This window comes from Phalacrocorax carbo, chromosome 16, assembly GCF_963921805.1.
Source record: "Phalacrocorax carbo chromosome 16, bPhaCar2.1, whole genome shotgun sequence".
NCBI classification, from domain to species: Eukaryota; Metazoa; Chordata; class Aves; order Suliformes; family Phalacrocoracidae; genus Phalacrocorax; species Phalacrocorax carbo.
Window position 1 is genome coordinate 2,605,458 of NC_087528.1, and position 18,779 is coordinate 2,624,236.

The 18,779-nt window shown below is 47.2% G+C and overlaps 1 protein-coding gene across 7 annotated transcripts in view; it reads left to right on the forward strand.

Moving 5' to 3' along the window:
• Positions 1–18,779, forward strand: part of CACNA1G (calcium voltage-gated channel subunit alpha1 G) — a 152,420-nt gene that overhangs the window by 109,805 nt on the left and 23,836 nt on the right. For 5 of the 7 annotated variants that reach the window (XM_064466943.1, XM_064466936.1, XM_064466942.1 and 2 more), the window contains 7 exons: positions 1,908–2,034; positions 5,335–5,460; positions 6,073–6,162; positions 6,778–6,970; positions 9,484–9,534; positions 15,426–15,577; positions 17,991–18,100. In XM_064466943.1, coding sequence (XP_064323013.1) covers positions 1,908–2,034; positions 5,335–5,460; positions 6,073–6,162; positions 6,778–6,970; positions 9,484–9,534; positions 15,426–15,577; positions 17,991–18,100 — 849 coding nt within the window. Of the gene's footprint in view, positions 1–1,907; positions 2,035–5,334; positions 5,461–6,072; positions 6,163–6,777; positions 6,992–9,483; positions 9,535–15,425; positions 15,578–17,990; positions 18,101–18,779 lie in introns of all 7 variants that reach the window. The other 2 variants (XM_064466938.1, XM_064466941.1) reach the window with 1 other exon arrangement.

Below are 18,779 nucleotides of genomic sequence, written 5' to 3' on the forward strand. Positions count from 1 at the left end.
CATATCAAGTAAATATTTAACCAGAAAAAAGGGAAATAGTTTTTAGCTTTACAGAATACTCTTTAAAGCCAACAGTTTTTGAAAGACCTGCTGCCTGTGCGCTGAGCTCTGCAGTTTGCTAAACCTGTCGGTTCTGGGGCAGGAGAGGGCTGGTGCAGGCTTGGCTGGGGTCCCAGCTAGGGCCATGCATGTCGGGCATGTGGATGTGTCCATGGGGACCTCTGCTAGGAGCACCATAGCCCAGGAGGGGGAGAGAGGAGGAGAACTTGGATCCTCTCCAGGCAACAAAACTCCAACTGTGCTTCAGGTGGTGCAGCCAGACTTGGGGTGAAACAGGAGAGGCGGTGAGAGGACTCCCATAGCAAAAGAGAGAACCAGGCAGAAACAAGAAGGTGGGGAAGTTTGTGGCGCTTTTGAGTGCCAAGTGTTCAAAGGAGTCACCAGCCGGTGCCCAGAAACACACAGGAGCTTCCCTCCCGCCGACTTACAGAGCAGACAGCTATTTCTGCCTTGGGAAAGCACAGTTTCTATGGCATCAGTACAAATTGATTTACAGCACTAGTGAAATGCTTAATTCCAGTTGGTATCAAGAGGAGGGAGACATGCAAGCTCTTCAGATGCCTTTCTCCGTCCCCCAGCTCTCCACCTTCGGGTCTGTGAGCCCAAATACCCCATTCATCTTGCCCAGCACGGCGAGATGGCTTCTCTAAATCACACAAGCCTTTACCTTTCATTGTAGTGTTGTCCTTGAGGGTATAGCAGAGCTTCTCCTTTTTCTTTTTTTACCTGCTTCACTCATGATGCCCACGTTATTCTTCCCCAACCTTCCTGTATGATCTAATCCTCTGTTATGAAATTCTATGCAGTACCAGCTGGAGAAGAGCTACGGGAATAAGGTTAGATACCTCTGGTCCTGTTGGTGAAGTCTCATCTGGATGATACCGCTTTGGTTGTACAGTGGGTATAACGTGGAGACTGATAGTACTGAGGGGTAGCTGAGGCCTCCGTACACAGCAGCACTATAAGGACACGTAGAGATTTTTTATTTATGATGAGGGTGGTGAAACCCTGGCCCAGGTTGCCCAGAGAGGTGATCGATGCCCCATCCCTGGAAATATTCAAAGTAATTTTGGACGGGGCTCTGAGCAACCTGATCGAGTTGAAGATGTCCCTGCTCACTGCAGGGGGGTTGGACTAGATGACCTTCAAAGGTACCTTCCAACCCAAACCATTCTGTGATTCTATGATCACTACAGATCTGCAGGGAGCTGTGTAAGAGTGGCTGCTCCATTTCACAGACTGGGACGGGGAAATCAAGAGCCTTGCCTAAAACTACGCAGGAATGGACACTGGGAGGCCCTCTCTTTGCAGTCCTGGACAGGCTACAGGCATAAAGGTGTGTGTGTGGATGGCCCAGAGCAAGAGACCGGATCCTGGAAGGTGTGATCAAGGCTGGAAACCTGGAGAGCTCTTTGGACCAAATGACAGGAAAAGGAAAATACCACGGCTTGAATATATTATAGCGAATGGTAACTAGAAGATGCTGATCAAGAATAGGTCGTGGGTTAGATTAAAACAATCATTCCAGGCCTGAAAAATATGGGGATAGCTTGTATATCTTCCTTTCCTAGGTCCTTCTCCAGTGACTTTTCTGGCCTGTCTCCTCATATGTGGTCTCCTCTTCTTTTATGCAAAGCTGCATGTCAAGGCAGAGACCGTTTCCCTCAAACAGCTCCATAATCTCACAGGTCAACCTTCCAGAACTGCTTTTTCCATCATGATTTTTGAGTTATTTGCCACCCTAAAAATTTCCTAATGTTGTTTTCTCCACATCTTTTATCTTCATAGGAGGCAGAACTGGGCAAGAACAGGGCTAACATAGCTTTTGTGCTTACTTGCCCCCACAGAGTCATTAGTCGAGCCCAAGGACTGAAGCTGGTGGTGGAGACTCTCATGTCATCCCTGAAGCCCATTGGGAACATTGTGGTCATCTGCTGTGCCTTTTTCATAATCTTTGGGATCCTGGGAGTTCAGGTGAGTCCCCTGTAAACCTCAGCACCTAACCCAAAACCGTAACAGGCCCCAGATTGTCCCATGTCTGGGTATCTGTATTGACGGGCACACTCTAAGCCTTTCTGGAACCAAACCAGTTTGGCCTCCTTGAGGAGCACTCCTAGCGAGGAGGAAGCCGATTTCCCATTATTGGTCAGCCATTAAAAACTCATTAACAATTACAGCCTAACAACAGTGGCCCAGCTACACGCATCCCTACCCGCAGCTGAAAGAGCCACGGTTAGGGTCAGTTAGCGGGGCTGGTTTTGCCTCCCCCTGGTTCCATCAAGGTTTTCTCCCCAGCTCTGGAAACGTGTGTTGGTTTTGAATCCGTAACTTTGCCACGGTTAACAGCCTGACATGACTCAGACCCAAGGGCTTACGTGGCGCTCGGTTGCTTCCCCAGCAGCACAGCACCATCTTTCTAGTGCTCTCAGACACGTTTATTCCTGAATGCCCAGCCTTGGCTATGTGTCACTTGATGTGTTGAACTTCCTTGAAGCTTCCCTATCTTATGCAGTGATACAAAAGCCAGCGTGACGACCCCCTCAAAGGACGGAATGGGCTTTCTTCGTCCTTTCCCCACCACAAGGACTTCTGCTCTGCCTGCAGCAGGACATGAACCAAGCTGTTTCTCTGCTTTCTTCCCCCGGCCACACCAGGGAAGGGTCGGGCCTGAGGCATGACATGTACCACCAGAAAAACGCTGCTCAGGGAAACTGTTAAATCCCATTCCTGTTCTGTCCAGGAGATAACATGGGGGCATCTGCCTCCACCTTTCTTCTAGGTATAAGCCAGTGGGGAAATAGAAACTCTCAAAGCAGAAACTGTTGGTTTGTAAACTCCAGAGAGACCTTGACCTGGAGATTCGTCCGTATTCTGGCAGTTTGTATAACTGAAAGCTTGCAGAAATAGAGATTTCTGAGTCTGCTTCCTGCCAGTCCTGCTGGCAATATCCTCAGTCCCAGGAGTGCAGGAACCTGGGGGAAAAGTGGCAGAGTTTCCGATACAATTGGTTTCTCGTTACCTGAGAAGAGATTGTTTCATATAAATATTCTGACATAACACTTATTTCTTTCTGAAGTTTATCCGACCTGTCACAGGTCAGCTTTAGAAAGCAGCTCTGTTTGGCTTTGTTTTGGAAAGGTGTCTTATGTAATATTTTATACTAATATACTGTTTAAATAATAAATACAGTATTGAAAATAAACAGAGAAGAAAATCATGCCATCCATAATCATCTCAGCAGCTAGATTGGCTTAGCATTACAGTACAACAACATCCATCCATTATACTAAACAGATTCATAAAACTAAGCATATCCCGTAAAACAATATAAAACTCAGACACGGGAAAATTTATGTCAAACAACAAAACTTGCAGCATGCTCTTTGAATTTCCTCCCTGCTAATTGTGATTGCTTTCCCTGGTGACTTGCAGTCTGACGTTAAATTGTCATGACTATTGATGTGCTTAAGTGGTAGATACAAGCAAGGCTGATCCTGTATTCAGGATGCAAAATTCTCAGTTAATATTTATGGCTAATTAGGTGTGAGATGAAGGCCATAGCTATTTTCTATAAAAAGATGATCTCTCAAAGTTACAGTTGCTTTTCCCATGTAGATATAAACTGGGGATCAAGCTTTTCACGCTATTAAAATCCAGATGTCCGGGTTTCTAACAGTGTCTCCTCTTAGCGGGACTGTTCTTATTGTAGAGCTTGTCTGCACATGAATAGTCATTAAAAAGACACAAGAAATAGATTGATAAAATAAGTACAGTAGGAATCACTGGGTCTTTCGCTTTTGGAAGTCCTAAAATCTGAAGCAGTGGCAGGGATCAGCGTTTTTGCAAATGGGGCTTTGTATTTCCAAGCCCCATTAGTAGCTGTGTTACTGCTCCCGCCTGAGTGGCCTTGCAGTCCAGCTCCTGCAGAAGTTGTATTTATAGACAATATATTAAAAGCAGTTGTTTACCTTCCTGCTTAATTAAAGCTTTTCTCTGTGAAGGCTATATCTCCCCAGTCCGCCTTACCCACGGATAGTGTTTCTCCATGGAAAGATCAGGGAATACTTCTCTTCTCGCATCCAGAAGTTTTATGACTGCGTTGAGTGGTGATTAATTTTGCATGCCTAGAGAACGTCCCGCTGCTGTTGATTTCTGAAGGAAACCCATGGAGCAATGTGTGGGTTTATCTTGTTCGCTATTATTTCTACCGATACTTGACTAGAACAACAGATCAAAACCCGTCAGCATCTTTTCTCTGTATACCCAGGTGGTGTTTTAAGGAGCCTGGAGAGCAGGCTGCCGTTTCCCCCCAAAACAGTGATGTCAGTAGCTTCTGTCAGCAAATAAAACCAGATTTGTTGGATGTCTCCCAGGCTTTGATACCATCCATCCTGCTAGAATCAATCACCCTGTCTGATGCAGTAATCATCCCCTGCCATTCTCTGTTCTGTGTGCAGGAGGCACCAGGTCTAGAATTAAACGCATGGAGGCTCATGTTCCTCATGCAGGTGTAAATCAGGAGCCAAGACCTCAGGAGTTGTGTCTCTCCTGGCTTACACCAACGAAATAAACTTGGGATCAGGTACCCAGCACCAGTCGGGCTTGACTTCTTAAGCTCTGCACATAAGGAATAATTTCAGAGACCCCTGCACGGGCTGTGGAGCCTGATGACAGCTGGAGAACAGCACTGAGGGTCAGAGACCGGAGCTGGACTGACAGCAATCTTGATTCAGCGAGAGCCCAACGTCACTCGCAGCAGCTTGGCTCCTCTCCGCCGCATCTCCTTGTGACCTGCGAGAACAGAGCTTAGTCCATCGCTGTGCCTCTTCAGTGCCACCTTTCCTCTGCTGACAGAGGGCCCCCGTTACATTTAATTTGTCGGTGACTCTTGAAACCAGCGTCATTGACTGGCCTGGAGTCACGGGAGTCATTCCACGTGTGGCAAGAAGCCATTAGCTGGTCTGGGCTATTAGCCAGGGCTACGCTTGAGCTGGCATCCCAGAAGGAAAGGCCTTTAGGCCAGTCTCAGATCACTGAACCAGGCAACCTAATGCACGAGGTGGGTGTCCTAAATGGTGTGAAATCATGCACTTGCTCATTAGGTGCATATTGTACAGGCTGCTCGCACTTAATAACCAGCACGAATGAGGCCGTTTCCCTTAACTACTCTGGCTGGCGTGGGCTGTGCAGAATACCCCAGGAGAAATGCCCATCAGCTGCAGAGAAATCCCGTGGACCGAACCCTTACCTTTCCTCTCTTTGCGTCTTTTGCAGCTTTTCAAAGGCAAGTTTTTTGTCTGCCAGGGGGAGGACACCCGAAACATCACAAATAAATCGGACTGTACAGAAGCAAGCTACAAATGGGTCCGGCACAAGTATAATTTTGATAATCTCGGCCAGGTATTAATAGAATGGTAATCTGCTTCTTTGCTCCTTTACTTCCTTGCCTTAAAACCTGTGCATTATTATCCCATGGGATTTTCTTACAGGGCACTACCAGTAGCAGTAAATATTCAGTTCACATACACAGCGTTCTGTCTCTCTAAATCCCAAAGGTAGTGTTTCCAAGCAGGCATACACTTCTTTTCGGAACAGAACAAGCACATGTGGCTTCGTGGAGTACTTAATTGCTTCACTGCTACATAACAAACCAAATATATCTTGCAGAAGGGCTTGTCTAATAGAGCCGGACACTTTCAACCATCTCTGCAACACAGCCTTATTTTAGCAGCATGGTAAGGACTAATTAGTCGGGAGCAGTAGGGACCTGGAGGGTGGAAATGAAGCTGCTTTTGTCTTCGGCTTTGTGGTTTCCAAATGAGCGCTCATTGCTGAACCGGGCGCTGTCATTGATAAGTTTTTGCTGTCAGGAGAAACCTTGGGCATCAAAGTGTCCTGTTATCAGACAGGTAATGATAATCCCCAGACAGGAAAGGGCAAAGAGGAGTAAAATGTTATAGGTAAAAGAGCTTTAGTGCAATTCTGTCTAACTTTTTTCCCATGTATTTCTAGGCCCTGATGTCTCTCTTTGTTCTGGCCTCCAAGGACGGGTGGGTGGACATCATGTACGATGGCTTAGATGCTGTGGGAGTTGACCAGCAGGTACGTGCTCTAGCAGAACTGTAAGAAATGAGTTGTCAAAGGTCACACGTTTTGGCTCTTGTTTTGCAAAATACTCTTAGTTTCCACAGTCAGGTGGGGTTATGGGGCTGGGATCGAGGGAGCCGTTTAACCCAAGTCCTGGGGCGTAACAAGGACTCAAGTTGAAATGTCTGGACCTGGACCTAGCATTTTCCCTACAGATTTTGCGACACAACTGGTGTAACTAGCGTTAGGAGAACTGCTCCTATTGAAGAATGGTTTGACTTTTTAAGCAATTTGGACATCTCAGGAGAACAGAAGTGCTTTGTGTAGGTACAGGTTTTCAGTGAGGGACTTACAATAGCTGCAAAGGATGCAACTGTCCTGCTGTTGGCAGAACAGAGGTGACTCGTCTGTCCTCAACGTGCTTTGCGTTTTGGGAGCATTCAGTTAGAGTGTCTCAGAGGGCTCTAATTCTCAGGAAGAGCAAAGCACACCAAGCTGCCTCAGAGGGCCACCTGTGGGTTTGTGGATGGGGCAGCTGTACCAATTTGCTCCCCTTCTTCCCCCCCACCCTGGTTTTTGGGGTGGTTTTTTTTGAGGTTCAGTTGATATTTGCCTTCCTCCACTTTGCAGCCAGTCATGAACTACAACCCGTGGATGCTCCTCTACTTCATCTCCTTCCTGCTGATCGTGGCCTTCTTCGTCCTCAACATGTTCGTGGGGGTGGTGGTGGAGAATTTCCACAAGTGTCGGCAGCACCAGGAGGAGGAAGAAGCCAAGAGGCGGGAGGAGAAGAGGCTTCGCCGGCTGGAGAAAAAGAGAAGGAGTAAGGAGAAACAGATGGCTGGTCGGTAGTCTTTCCACATCTTTCTGAGTCCTGCTTGACCTTCCACATGATCCCCTCCTCCCTTCCCTCCCTCCTCCCTCCCTCCCTCGCGTCTGGTGATCATTCTTCTCCCAAAAGCATGTCCAGCTATAAAATTTGCATGAAGGAAATAGTGTCGTTTTAGGCTGAGCAAGGAGCCACGGAAGCCTTTTTAATGGCTGCATGATTTGCAATGAGTTTTTCATTGGAGGTTATTTAAATTAAAATATATTAATAATCAGACCTGGAGCTTCTTGGATAGCAGAGCTCAGTGTTACACAAATAGTGATAACTGCAAAGATCAGCAGTGCCGGATGGCACCATAAATCTTCTGAGTCATGACCACTGTTGCTGATAACTGGATTCACTATTTGGTTTATTACAGCCTTGTAATGCCACAGTGATGTTACCTGTCCCATTTATCAAGCAGGTTTATTTATCGGCACAGTAGCACCACTGCTATTCAAGAGTGTAATAAAATAATGGAGCCATCTCATTCTAGTAATGCTTAAAAACTCCTTAGAGAAACATATCAATGCATTTGCTTGAGAAATACAGATTAGAAAAAAAAAAAGCAGACGAGGAGAGTAACTCACTAGGCAAAGTAGCGCTGATGCAAATTGAGCCAAACTCCCAACTCGATGTGCAAGCTCGCAGCCCTGCCTAGAGAAGGCTTTACAGGTGAAAGGAGGCTAGACCTCCGCTCTGCCAAAAGTCTCCAACCTGACATTTGTCTTGTAGGTTTTTTTTTTTCTTTTAATTTGGTTGAATAAGTAAGACACAATTCAGCCAGAGGCCACAGGTCGGAGGTACTCTTCTTCTCGCATGCCCTCTCTTCTGACTGAACTTTCTTCGTTGCCCTTTGTGTCCATGGCCTTGTGCTTTCCCTCCCTGGTCCGTCTGCCTGCTGCTCTCTCCGTGTCCCCTTTCACTTCTCTTCTCTATCTTTGACAGACTTCAGTACTGTTTAAGAGGCTGTCTGATCGGGCGCTTGTTCCGAAAGCTGGTAATATTAAGTCTGATTTATTTTTTTTAATAGTCTAAGAGGTGTTTAATAGCCGTGACAGGCTTAATCGTGCAACCACATACCACAGCGGTGTCTCAGCCTCTCTCTGTTCAGCACTTACCCAGCGCTCTCCTTTGGTCACATCTTTAAGTCCCATGAGCTTCACAGGTTTTGTAACCAATAGGATGTATCACACCAGCCTCTGGACATCAAACTTTGGTTTATGCCAAGAGCCTGGCTTCCTCGATGGTCAGTGGAAAGATGGAGGCTTCCCTCAAGAGCGGTGGAGGACACGTTAGACTGCTCTCAGTTAAGTGGGATACAGATGGAAAGAAATTTTTTTGTTGTTTTTCACATCAAGGAAATGCCTAGAAAGCTCTTTTGGTCAGTCCAAGTTCCCAAACACAGTTTCAGGCTGATGAGTTAGAAAATGTTTTTAAAGGCTGGATAGAAAGATCCCTATTTAAAGTTGCAGTTTTGGAAAGCAGATATTTCTGCAGAAGAAAAATAGATGTTTAGTTATTATTAATGACCTTATTTGTAATGCTAGAGGAACTGGAGGAAGAAAAGACGTAAGTCTGGGCAATTTCCCAGTGGGAAGGAATCACAAACCATCCTTGGAGATGTAGTTATTCATTCAGTCCTATGAAATGCCTAATTAAAGAGGCAATAAACAGCTATTTTACTGAGGATCAAATATTGCTGAGTATTCAATCCCCATAAAAACCTTTCAAGAGCAAAGTATGAAGCCCTCCAAATCACTTCAGAACAGTTTTCCCAATTCGTGTTCAGTGAAACATTGGTTTTAATTGACTGTGTCTGGCTTTGCCCTCGGAGGAAACAGATGTCATTGCTTAGCTTCGCTCGGCATGATGGGACCTTGCAGATGATACCGAGACTAGGGCTTTGATTATGCCAGCAACTGCATGGGGGCTCCTTTCAGCTGGGCTTCCTGAGGGTCCCCAGATACCCAAACCAACCTATGGATGTCAGACATAGACAGACGTAGACATCTGCCTGGTTGCACGGTCACTTCTGATCGTAGACCCTTCAAATGCATTTACCCAGTCGGACATCCGAAAACCAGAGGAGCATGTGAGACCCCCGCTCGGTGAGGTGTAGGCAGATGCGGGAGTGGTCGCTGTAAGGTGCGCTGGCCCAGCAGGATGTGTACAAAGTCCATCCTTCAGAATTGTTTTCTCCTTCATCATCATCATCAAGTGAGAGGGTTCTCAGGGATCTCTTGGGCTTCCACCTGTGTACGTGGGGGAAGCACAAGAGCCCTTCTTTTTTCACGATGAGCCCGCGTACCTGACCCCACCCTCCACGAGGCACGAGGAGAGGATCCCGCGAGGAGGCATTGCCAGTAGAGGTGATGGAGAGCCGGAGAGCCGTAGGGACCTCTGAAGGGGAAGGGAAGTCTTGCCGTGTGTCCTGCCGGGTGATTAATGCCATTTCGTTCTTTTAGATCTAATGCTGGATGATGTATTAATGGAGAGCTCAGCCAGTGCAGTGCAAGGTACTGGGAAGTCGGCACGTCTCGTCCCACTTGAATGGCAGTGCTGTGTCACTAACGGCTGGCCACCGCTGCTGTGAGGCATCCCACTAAACCGTGTGTGTGGTGCAAAGCTCGTTTGCTTACTTCATGGCACACGCATATCATTCTGAACTGCAGGTCTGCAGACCTGGCTCAGGGCTGACACTTACAAACCCTTGATCATGTTACGTTCCTCAGTATTTTTTTTGTTCTGGTTTTCATTAAGACACTGTCAGACTTTTCATGGCTTTTATTTTTTTCTCTCTCTTTTTCTTTTTTTTTTTTTTTTTGTTTTTGTTTTTTTTTTTTTTCTTAGAGAATAAAGACTGGACTGTGAAATGGGTCCTTTATTGTTTACTCTAGCTTTCCAACCACCGACTTAGGAGTCTCTGAATAATTTGCAGGAGTGTCTCTGGAAGGCAGTCAGTCTCGCTTAGGGAGGTTATTTCATCATTTCTCCAGCCCTTGCTCGTTGCTCCACAAACGCTGTGCTTCAGGGAGGCATAGTATTTTTTCAGTAGGGTAAGATTCAATATAGAGCAGAGCCTCAGTGCTGTAACAGAGAGATCAACCCCACGCCAGCCCTCAGCGTGGGCATGGGGCTTAGCCGTTGTGCCACCCAGCTCGTAAAGTCTACATATTGAGTGAGAGTCACTTGATCCATGAGGCGTCTTGTGAATGAAAAGAAATAAAGATGCCAGCTCAAAGCCTTTCCAGGTGCTGGTGGGGATGGACCAGCTGGGCTGGACACTGCTGGGGGTTTGACCCGGCCACCCGAAGCAGGGCTTGTTCACGTGCCCCTTTCCCATCCCCCCTCACCAGGATGCTGCTCGGGGATGCAGATCTGACCCTTGCTCTTTTAATTTTTAGGAGAAGCTTTGATCTGGCAAGCATATTGTTTAAGTCATAACATAAGAATATGAGCCTGAATAATTGAAGAGGTGCCAACATAGACACAAATATAGCTGTAATTTTTGAGAAAAATAATAGGCTAGGAAAATTGTGCCCTTAAAGCTTTCACCTGTGAACAAGCTCCCAGTGCTTGAGACGGGAGCAGGGCTCCATCCGTCGCCTACGTATCGCAGGGAGTTTTGATTAAATAAAGACCGCAAGGTGAGGGCTATCGGCTATCACTGCAGAGGATAACTCAGGGAGACCGAGGTTCCCACCTTATATTTCTAAGGCCTTGTTGGAAGTTATCACAACATGCTTTAACAAATCCTGAACCTCTTTCCCGTTGCCATTCCTGGTATTTTTATTTCTTTGCCTTCATTTTTGCTCTTCTTGGTAGGCTTCCTGTCCTCTCCTGCGAAACGGGCAGCACAAGGCGGGTGCTGTCACTGGGTCTGGGGGTCTGTTTATTTTTTCTTCTTTTTATTTGGTTGTGACTCCTCTCCTGGTCCTACAGAGCTACATCAAGGCTGCCTTATTTTACTTTTAAGGCATTGAACTCATTCCAAACTCCTCCGTTTTCCCGCTCAGGCTCAGAAAGACTCTTAGAGTTTGCTTTTAAAATGTGCGCGATTGTCAGGTCTGTGCTTTGTGTTTCCTTTTGTTGTCTTTTCTTTGGATCCAGTAGTAGTGAATGTGCCATGCTGCTTTTCAGGCACGGGCATAAGGGAATAGAAAGGTTTTATTTCTGAACCTGCCTGTTGGGGATATCAGGGAATCGGTCCCGGGCGCTGTAGACAAACCTCCCGTGGTTCAATGAGAAATCTGGAGTTGTGACCCCAAAGCTTCCACACATCTCTGCACTTACAGAGGGCTGCTTTTCTCCTTCTGTGAAGATAAGATGAAGTATTGTGTGTGTGTGTGCGGCTGCCTGGTGCTTACTGAGATATTATAGTTGTTGGGTTTTTTTTCCTTTTTTTTTTTTTTTGAGTCTACATTCTATCACAACTGGAATCTTCTCAGTGGAAATAATTTACCATTTTCCATGTTGCCTTTTTTTTTTTTAATAAATCCATTCAGTACAATAAAAGCCAAGAAATATGCTGTGTTTAAATAAAAAAGTTCCTTCAGTGCAAACTACTTTTTAACTTAATAATATTCTTAATACAGTTTGTAAATCCAGCTGCGTCACGGGCTCGTTGCTTACTGGTTTGCCGCTGTCCTCCAGATATACTCAGACCTGCAAAGTAGTTAATTCCCTTATTATAGGAGAAGGAAGAGGCTGGAGGAGATGGTAATGGAATTGTCCCACTCTCGTGAATTCCAATTTCCCGTGCCCACACACCTCCGCTCGAAAGCCACCTCGGGGAAAGTGGCAATTTCTCTCTTGACAGGGCTATCTTCGGAGGCAGCCGTTGTTTGGAGGCGTTTCGGAGCCACATGCCCAGCCCAATTCCCCCCAAGAAAATGCAGTTAATGGGAAGAGAGCGGCCCTGGCCCCATCAGCCGCGGCGCCGGCAGAGACCGGCCGAGCCCTGGGCCGCTCTGGGAGCTGGCAGTCGCACTGCCCGGCAGAACGAGGGGTGCCTCCGGCGCTGCTTTGCTGGTCGCTGGGGCCATTTCACAGGTCACGGCCTAGAGCTGTCAGATGAACAGCGGCGCAGGGCTTAATGCCCCAAACCCGGGCTGCGATCGCCGAAGCCGAAGGGAGAAGCTGGAGCAGGCTTAGGAAGGGGAAACGGTCGTCCTGCGACGGCAGCGGTCGTTGCCTTTCCAAAGGGGCAGGAGAGGACAGCGGTGAGCGTGGCCACCCCAGGACACAGGCTGGGGCTACGTGCTCTGCTTCCCAGCCCTTGTCAAGGGGATCAGTCATAATCATGTGGGACGATGCCAAGAGGAGTATGGAATGTCTGCTTGGGAAACAACTGGAGCTGAGAGCCCGTAAAAATAACAAATTAAAACTGAGAGCCCCCCCAGGCCGGGCACCCACTCCCCTTGCCCGCATGGTCCCCTTAGACCACCACCACCCAGATGAAGGGGCGGGTGGGCCTCTCCCAAGCCAGCTCTCAAACAGCTGCAAAATCTCCTTCCTACCTGGGTTAGGAGGAGATCACTCAGGCTCCTCTGTCTGAGCTGATTTTCTCCAGTGTAACGATATCTAAATTTGAGCCACTTCTCCCTCTCCCCGACTCCTGGCCTCCAGCCACGGCGAAGCAGCTTGATTTACACCCTGTTTACCAGCCTGATGTCTCGTAGTGGGCTTTTGCTGTATTTCCCCATTTTCTCACGTTCTCATTCTGCCAATTCTTCTTTTGTTCATTTGCTCTCCTCCTCTTTTCTTTAACGCCATGTGTGCCGGGAAGCCAAGTTAACCTTTCCAGTAATAACCGAGACTAACCCAAAGCTCTTGTTGTTCTTGACACAGTGTATTGTAACAGTACAGTAATGTGGTGTTGTGTTAGTTGTGAAGTTCACCACCTGGACTTTAACAGATGTCTGTATTTCCCAAGATGTTGGTATTGTTTAGATCTTTACTGCAATAATTAGAAACGATACTGTGTGATAGGGGGCAGGGGCTTTGCACTCGGGTGATCATACACGAGCAGCGCCCAGCTTCTCTGCAGAACTACACGGGTCGGGTTAAATCAACGGTATTTATTCAATAGCAAGAAAACGGTTGATCTGTTCAGAAAGCTCCCTGCCCACCTACACACAGTAGCTCTTTATCTATAGTCCTCGGACGGCATGCCAGCTTGCGTGTGGCTCACCTCTCGGTAACACCGGTATTGCACTAACCTGCATGGCCGGCATGCGGCAGCCGGTGAGGCGAGCGGTGGCATGATTCATGAACAGGGTTGACAAATCCCCTCCTAACAAAGTTAACGGGGAAGGATGAAACATTTGCTAATGGTAATTTCCGAAGGCTGCGAGCGCATCTGCAACAGCAGCACCCGGAGACGTTTGCCTGTGGAAACCTGGGGGCATGTGCTGGGAAAGGTGAAAAGGAGGTTTGGCGTTCGGGAGAGGGCGATGCGAAGGGGGAGAGCCTTGGCAGACGTATGAATAATTAGCAACCCTGCTTATAAGGTCATGCGCTGGCTAATCCAGGTGCAGGGGCCCTGCACGGGAGACTTTTTTACAACCTCTCTCTAAATCCTCTCTCTGTTCTAACGGCGTTGGTGCTATTCTGTAGGATTTGGAATTACCTGTCCGTCAAAGCTAAGAAAAATTTGAATTCCGGTGTAATTATTCATAAGTAAATCCACTGCAAGAAAAGGCAGAAACACTGACATTATTCTTTTTGTACGTGAATTATACATAAATGCAGAAGCAGCAAGTGATCCAATTACAATGGTGTTTCTTTCTGACATGATAAGTTGGTTCATAAAAATAGGCCCTATTCCTACCCTAATTGTATTCAAACATTTTAGTTAATTTGCTACTCATAATTTAGCATATTGTGATCGAGATATCTTGGCTTTATGGAGATTTATGCAGATTCTGAGATATCTGACAGTCTTGCGAGTGAGTCAGCAGCTACCAGTCTGCTTTTTTGTAAGCACTCAATAGATTCAGCACGAAAATTTATTTTATAGACCTTTTCATCGATACAGTGCTTTAGCGCCCAGGTGGAGATCACCTAAAGCACACTGCAGATCAGAAAGTGAATATTCATACTGCCTGTCATTTGATGACACTGAAGCAGAATTTTGGGCGTTCCAAACCCCTACAGAATAAAACTGCTGAGTGGTTTGTCTCTCTGGTCCCTGGGCTGTAAGGGAAAGGTCTGTCTCTATGGAAAAACCAAAACTTGTCTGATGTTTCAGGATCCCGTTGCGAAGTAGGGAGCACATGGAACCATTAAATCTATGGGTTTGATTGCAATGTCACTGGCTATTGACAAAGCGAATTCTCTTTCCAGGCAAAATTTAATCTTCTGAAATTAGTTTTCCCTGAGGGCAACCCAAACCTGTGCTTCGTGGCTTCGTTCTGCCCAACTTTTTGCTCAGAATAATGTATGAAACTGTACATTTGCTCAGGAGCACTAAATATCAAGCCATGTAATTCTTACAGCTCAATAATTTTCATAACCAGTTGATCATCTAATTATGAGAGTAATATTATACTCTGACATATTCAAGACAGTCCTTTCCACTTCAATCTGCATTATAATGCCTCCTTGAAAATTGTACTGAATTATATACTCAGCCTTGGCATTTCCTCATTAGAGATTAGGTGAGTAAATGAGTTTATCTCCATGAACATTCGGGGTCTAAAGAGCATGTGTCATCCCTGAGGCAGCTGAACACGAGAAGGAGTTGAACGGTGAAATCTGTACTTTGGTAATCTTGTCTAAATGGAGGATCATTGTTTTCTAATCGCTAAGGCTGACTGATCAGTTTTCCTTGGTATTTTTATGGACCATTTTTCAGGGTTCTCACAGCCAAAGTGCTGAATTTTGTTCCCTCTACAGTTTTTTGCAAGGAACATAATATGACTGAATTACTTCTCTTTCAAAGACCACCGCTAACTCAATGGCCTGTATTTTTAAGCCATTGTTAGTAAAATCTGTCCATAACATTTGACCAGTAATTGGACTTTGGATAATTTGGAGACTTTTAAGATCGGCAGAAACAAAAATTGTTGTTTTAATTTAATTTAAATTTCCCTACAGGGAAAAAATTCTCTAGCAGCACAATAGTCCCAGCTCACCTCATCCCTGATGCCATAAGGCTGAGTATAGCGCATGTCCCACGGAAGATATTTAATGGAAGTAAGATGATGGGAGCCCTGCTCTCTATTAAAAATGGTAACATGCCAGCAAGAAAAAAGGAAAAAAAAAAAACCCAAAAGACAGCATGTTGCTGTAGTCGGTCTACAATTTATCATCTTTGGAGTTGGAAAGTGCGGGTGCATTGACTTCAGAAAGACGCAGAGAAATGACTTGACGTGCCTCTCCGCTCTCCCCCTCCCCGCTGCAGAAGCACAGTGTAAGCCCTACTATTCGGATTACTCTCGCTTCCGCCTCCTGATCCACCAGATGTGCACCAGCCACTACCTGGATTTGTTCATCACCGGCGTGATCGGCCTCAACGTGATCACCATGGCCATGGAGCACTACCAGCAGCCGAAGGTACCGGGGCAGAGAGGGGGAACAGCCGGGGGGGGGCCGTGCTCAGCCGGGGTGGGATGTGCCGATGGGCAGAGTTAAGGCCAGTCTTGCTGTTAGAGCTCGGGGCCCCCACTCCCCTGGCCCGTTGCGCCGTGGGGCATACCCATCCTTCAGCTGGTTCCAGCTCAAACCGTGGCTTTTGGTACCTGGTTCCTGTTGCCCCTCTCCCTTCTACTTAAGTGCAAATGGCCTGCCTTGAAAACAAGGGTGGGAGCACGTTTGTTTGGTTTGCTAGATGAGATCGTCATTGAAATCTTCTATTTGGCTTAGAATTTCCACCACAAAAAAAAAAAAAAAAAGGGGGGGGGGGGGGAGAAAAAGGAAAAAGATTTTGTGAGATGTTTCCTTTTGCAAAGTTTCTCCTAAATCCCCAGTGCCCCATAGGGCCCAATTCTCACAGGTACTGGATTCCGTGCTGGGCCTTAAACTACATTTTAATATATTAGTGTGCTAAGTTCCTGGGTCTTTGTCGTATTCTGAAAATAAAACCAGCCTATCCTGGGATGTCAAGCCTCTTGTGCATAAGAATGAAATGGAAATAGCTGCCTTTGCCATATAACTTGTACTTATTTTTATTAGCCACTTTCAGAATGAATAAATATAACACACAATAGGAGGAACTATTCTTTAAGACTAGAGAGGACTTGAATACATAATGTAAAAAACCCCAAACAACTAAGACATGCAAGCAAGGGGAAAAATATCCTCCAGCGCATCATAAAGAAGCCAAAAAGTGAAAGGGCACAAGCCCAATTTCTTTTTTCTGTTCAGGTCACCTTTAAACACCCTGGAAGTCTCACTGCATGATTCAGTCATTTGGTGATGAAAAAGGTTGTTGGCTAAGGAGCCTGTATGGGAATCGCTCTAGGGCACGCGTCTTACCGCAGTCATTTTGCAGCTACATTTTCTCTTGTATTATAAAAACCTTGGGCAGGCTTTTGTTTTTAATTTTCTTCAGGAAGATAATATTTTGTCTCTAAGCCTCTGGTATGCAGCATCTGGGTAATAACTCCCAGCTCGGGCTGTGCTGAGATGACAGCATCCTTAGAGCCATGCACACGCTTGACAGCCCTGCTGAATCAGGGCCCCAAAATCACTCTGCTCTGGGTAACTGATGGCTGGGATCCTGCAGATATTTAAAAGGCTAAACATACCAGAGAGCTTCCTATCCAGTCCAGCGATTGCTTGGCGGGTCGGTGCTGAAAGGGGTGGGTGGTGGGATACCCCGGGCTGGTGCCCTGTGGATGAGATCCCAGCCAGAGACGCTGCGGCTGCCTGGTGAGAGGAGGGACTGCGGTGCACGTAGAGGGGGTTTGAGCAAAGAGCTGCTGGGCAAAATCTGCTTTTGCCAAATAAATGCGCTCGTTTGCTGGCAGAGCCCAGGTCCCCTGCAGTATGACAGGGAGGCTCGTCCAAAGCCATGGCTTCCTTTGGTGGCTGGGCTTGTACTTCTTGGACAGGTGAGGTGGGTTTTGTCCCTGGATGCTGGAAACTAAGCTGTAGTATGAAGGCAGAGCGCGTGGCTGAAATTCTCTCTACTATGATTTCTCCTGCTTGGGGATCAGCAAGTCTTATTTTTGGTCTGACAGCACTCTGTTGCCATCTCCCACATTCCCTAATAGTGCTCTGGACACAGTTATTACCATCCGATTTGATGGAGGTTACTTAAGAGGCCACGCAGGATGCTGCTACCGCAGTCCTTTCACGAGCAGGACTTTTGGGATGAAATAATCTCTGACATGGCTTAATGCCTGACTCTGCAGGAGTTGTCCCAGCCAGGAGGCACCTGTAGTTAATGGCCAGGCTGTGACACCTGCAGAGGGAAGGGTGGGCAGAGGAAAACCCGAGGCGCTCGCTCCTGCTGGCACAGCATCCCTCTCTCCTGCTCCTTGCCAAAAGCTCAAGGTGAGGAGTAAATGACAGGCTGTCACCAAGAAGCCGTTTGGCCAGCGCTTGCACAGTCCCGGCCAGCCCACGGCGCTTGCAGCACTGCACAAAAGAGCACGAGGGATGAAATTCAGCTTTCTGCCGAGAGCACGAGGGGTTTTGCGCTGCTGACACCTGCAAACGCAGCAGCTCTCACCGCTCACCCCAGTGATCCCGGCTGGGACTGTGTTACTGCCGCGGGGTTTGAGCTGTGTCAGCCCCTCCTGTGAATTGTATCAGCTGGGCTGGGGCGAGGCAGTCCGTGCCCTCCCTGGAGTGTTGGGACCTTTCCCTGGGACGTTTGTCACTGGAGAGGGCCCATGGTTGGAGCCTTTTGTCTGTAGTTTGGAAACGAGGAACTGGTGAAAGAAGAGGAGGGCAGGTTTGCAGACAGCAAAGCCCCTCAGCAGAGCTAGCATCTAACCTCGGTCCTGTGCCCACATCCCAGGTTCTTGATGAAGCCCTGAAGATTTGCAATTACATCTTCACCGTTATCTTTGTGCTGGAGTCCGTTTTCAAGCTTATCGCCTTTGGGTTTCGTCGCTTCTTCCAAGACAGGTAACCAAAGCTCCATCGTGACCGTGGGGGACAGCAGCAGGTTTCTGAAGACAGCTGCCCAAATTCAGTGGGCTGGACCCCGATCTCTTCCCGGTGATGTCAGTCTGACACATGTGACCACTTTTTGGTGTCACTGATTGAAACCAGGGTAGGTGGGCGCTTGGGACGTGAGTTGGGGAAAGGACCGTGCGTGCCAAGGAGTGAGATTGCACCACTTTGGCCCTCGGGGATGGGCAAAATAGGAGCGCGTCTCACACCGAGCGGCGGGTTCTCTTCTCGCTCCAGTTGCGTGTCCGTAGAGTCAAGAGGACCTGGTGACGTGCCAAAATTTATGCCGAGAGAGAATCAGGTCACGAGCGGAAATGAAAGAGAAAAGGGACCTCCCTTTAAGCAGATGATGAGCAGCAGATGAAATTGCTTCTTTTTCTAGATTTTCACTCTCTTAGCTCACAAATACAGATTTTATGTCCTTGGTGACTCTCTCTCCGCCCATTTTTGCCTCCTTTAATGTTAATACTAAGAGCGCTGGTACTGGGCAGGACTTGACACGAGCCCTTCAGCAGCCAGGGGGTGTTTCCACCCCTTTCCCCACATTTCGGGTGTCCATGCAGGGATTACGCCTCTCTCCGAACCGGCGCGAATCCTCAGGGTCTTTCCTTCACCCAGCGTGATTTTTGTT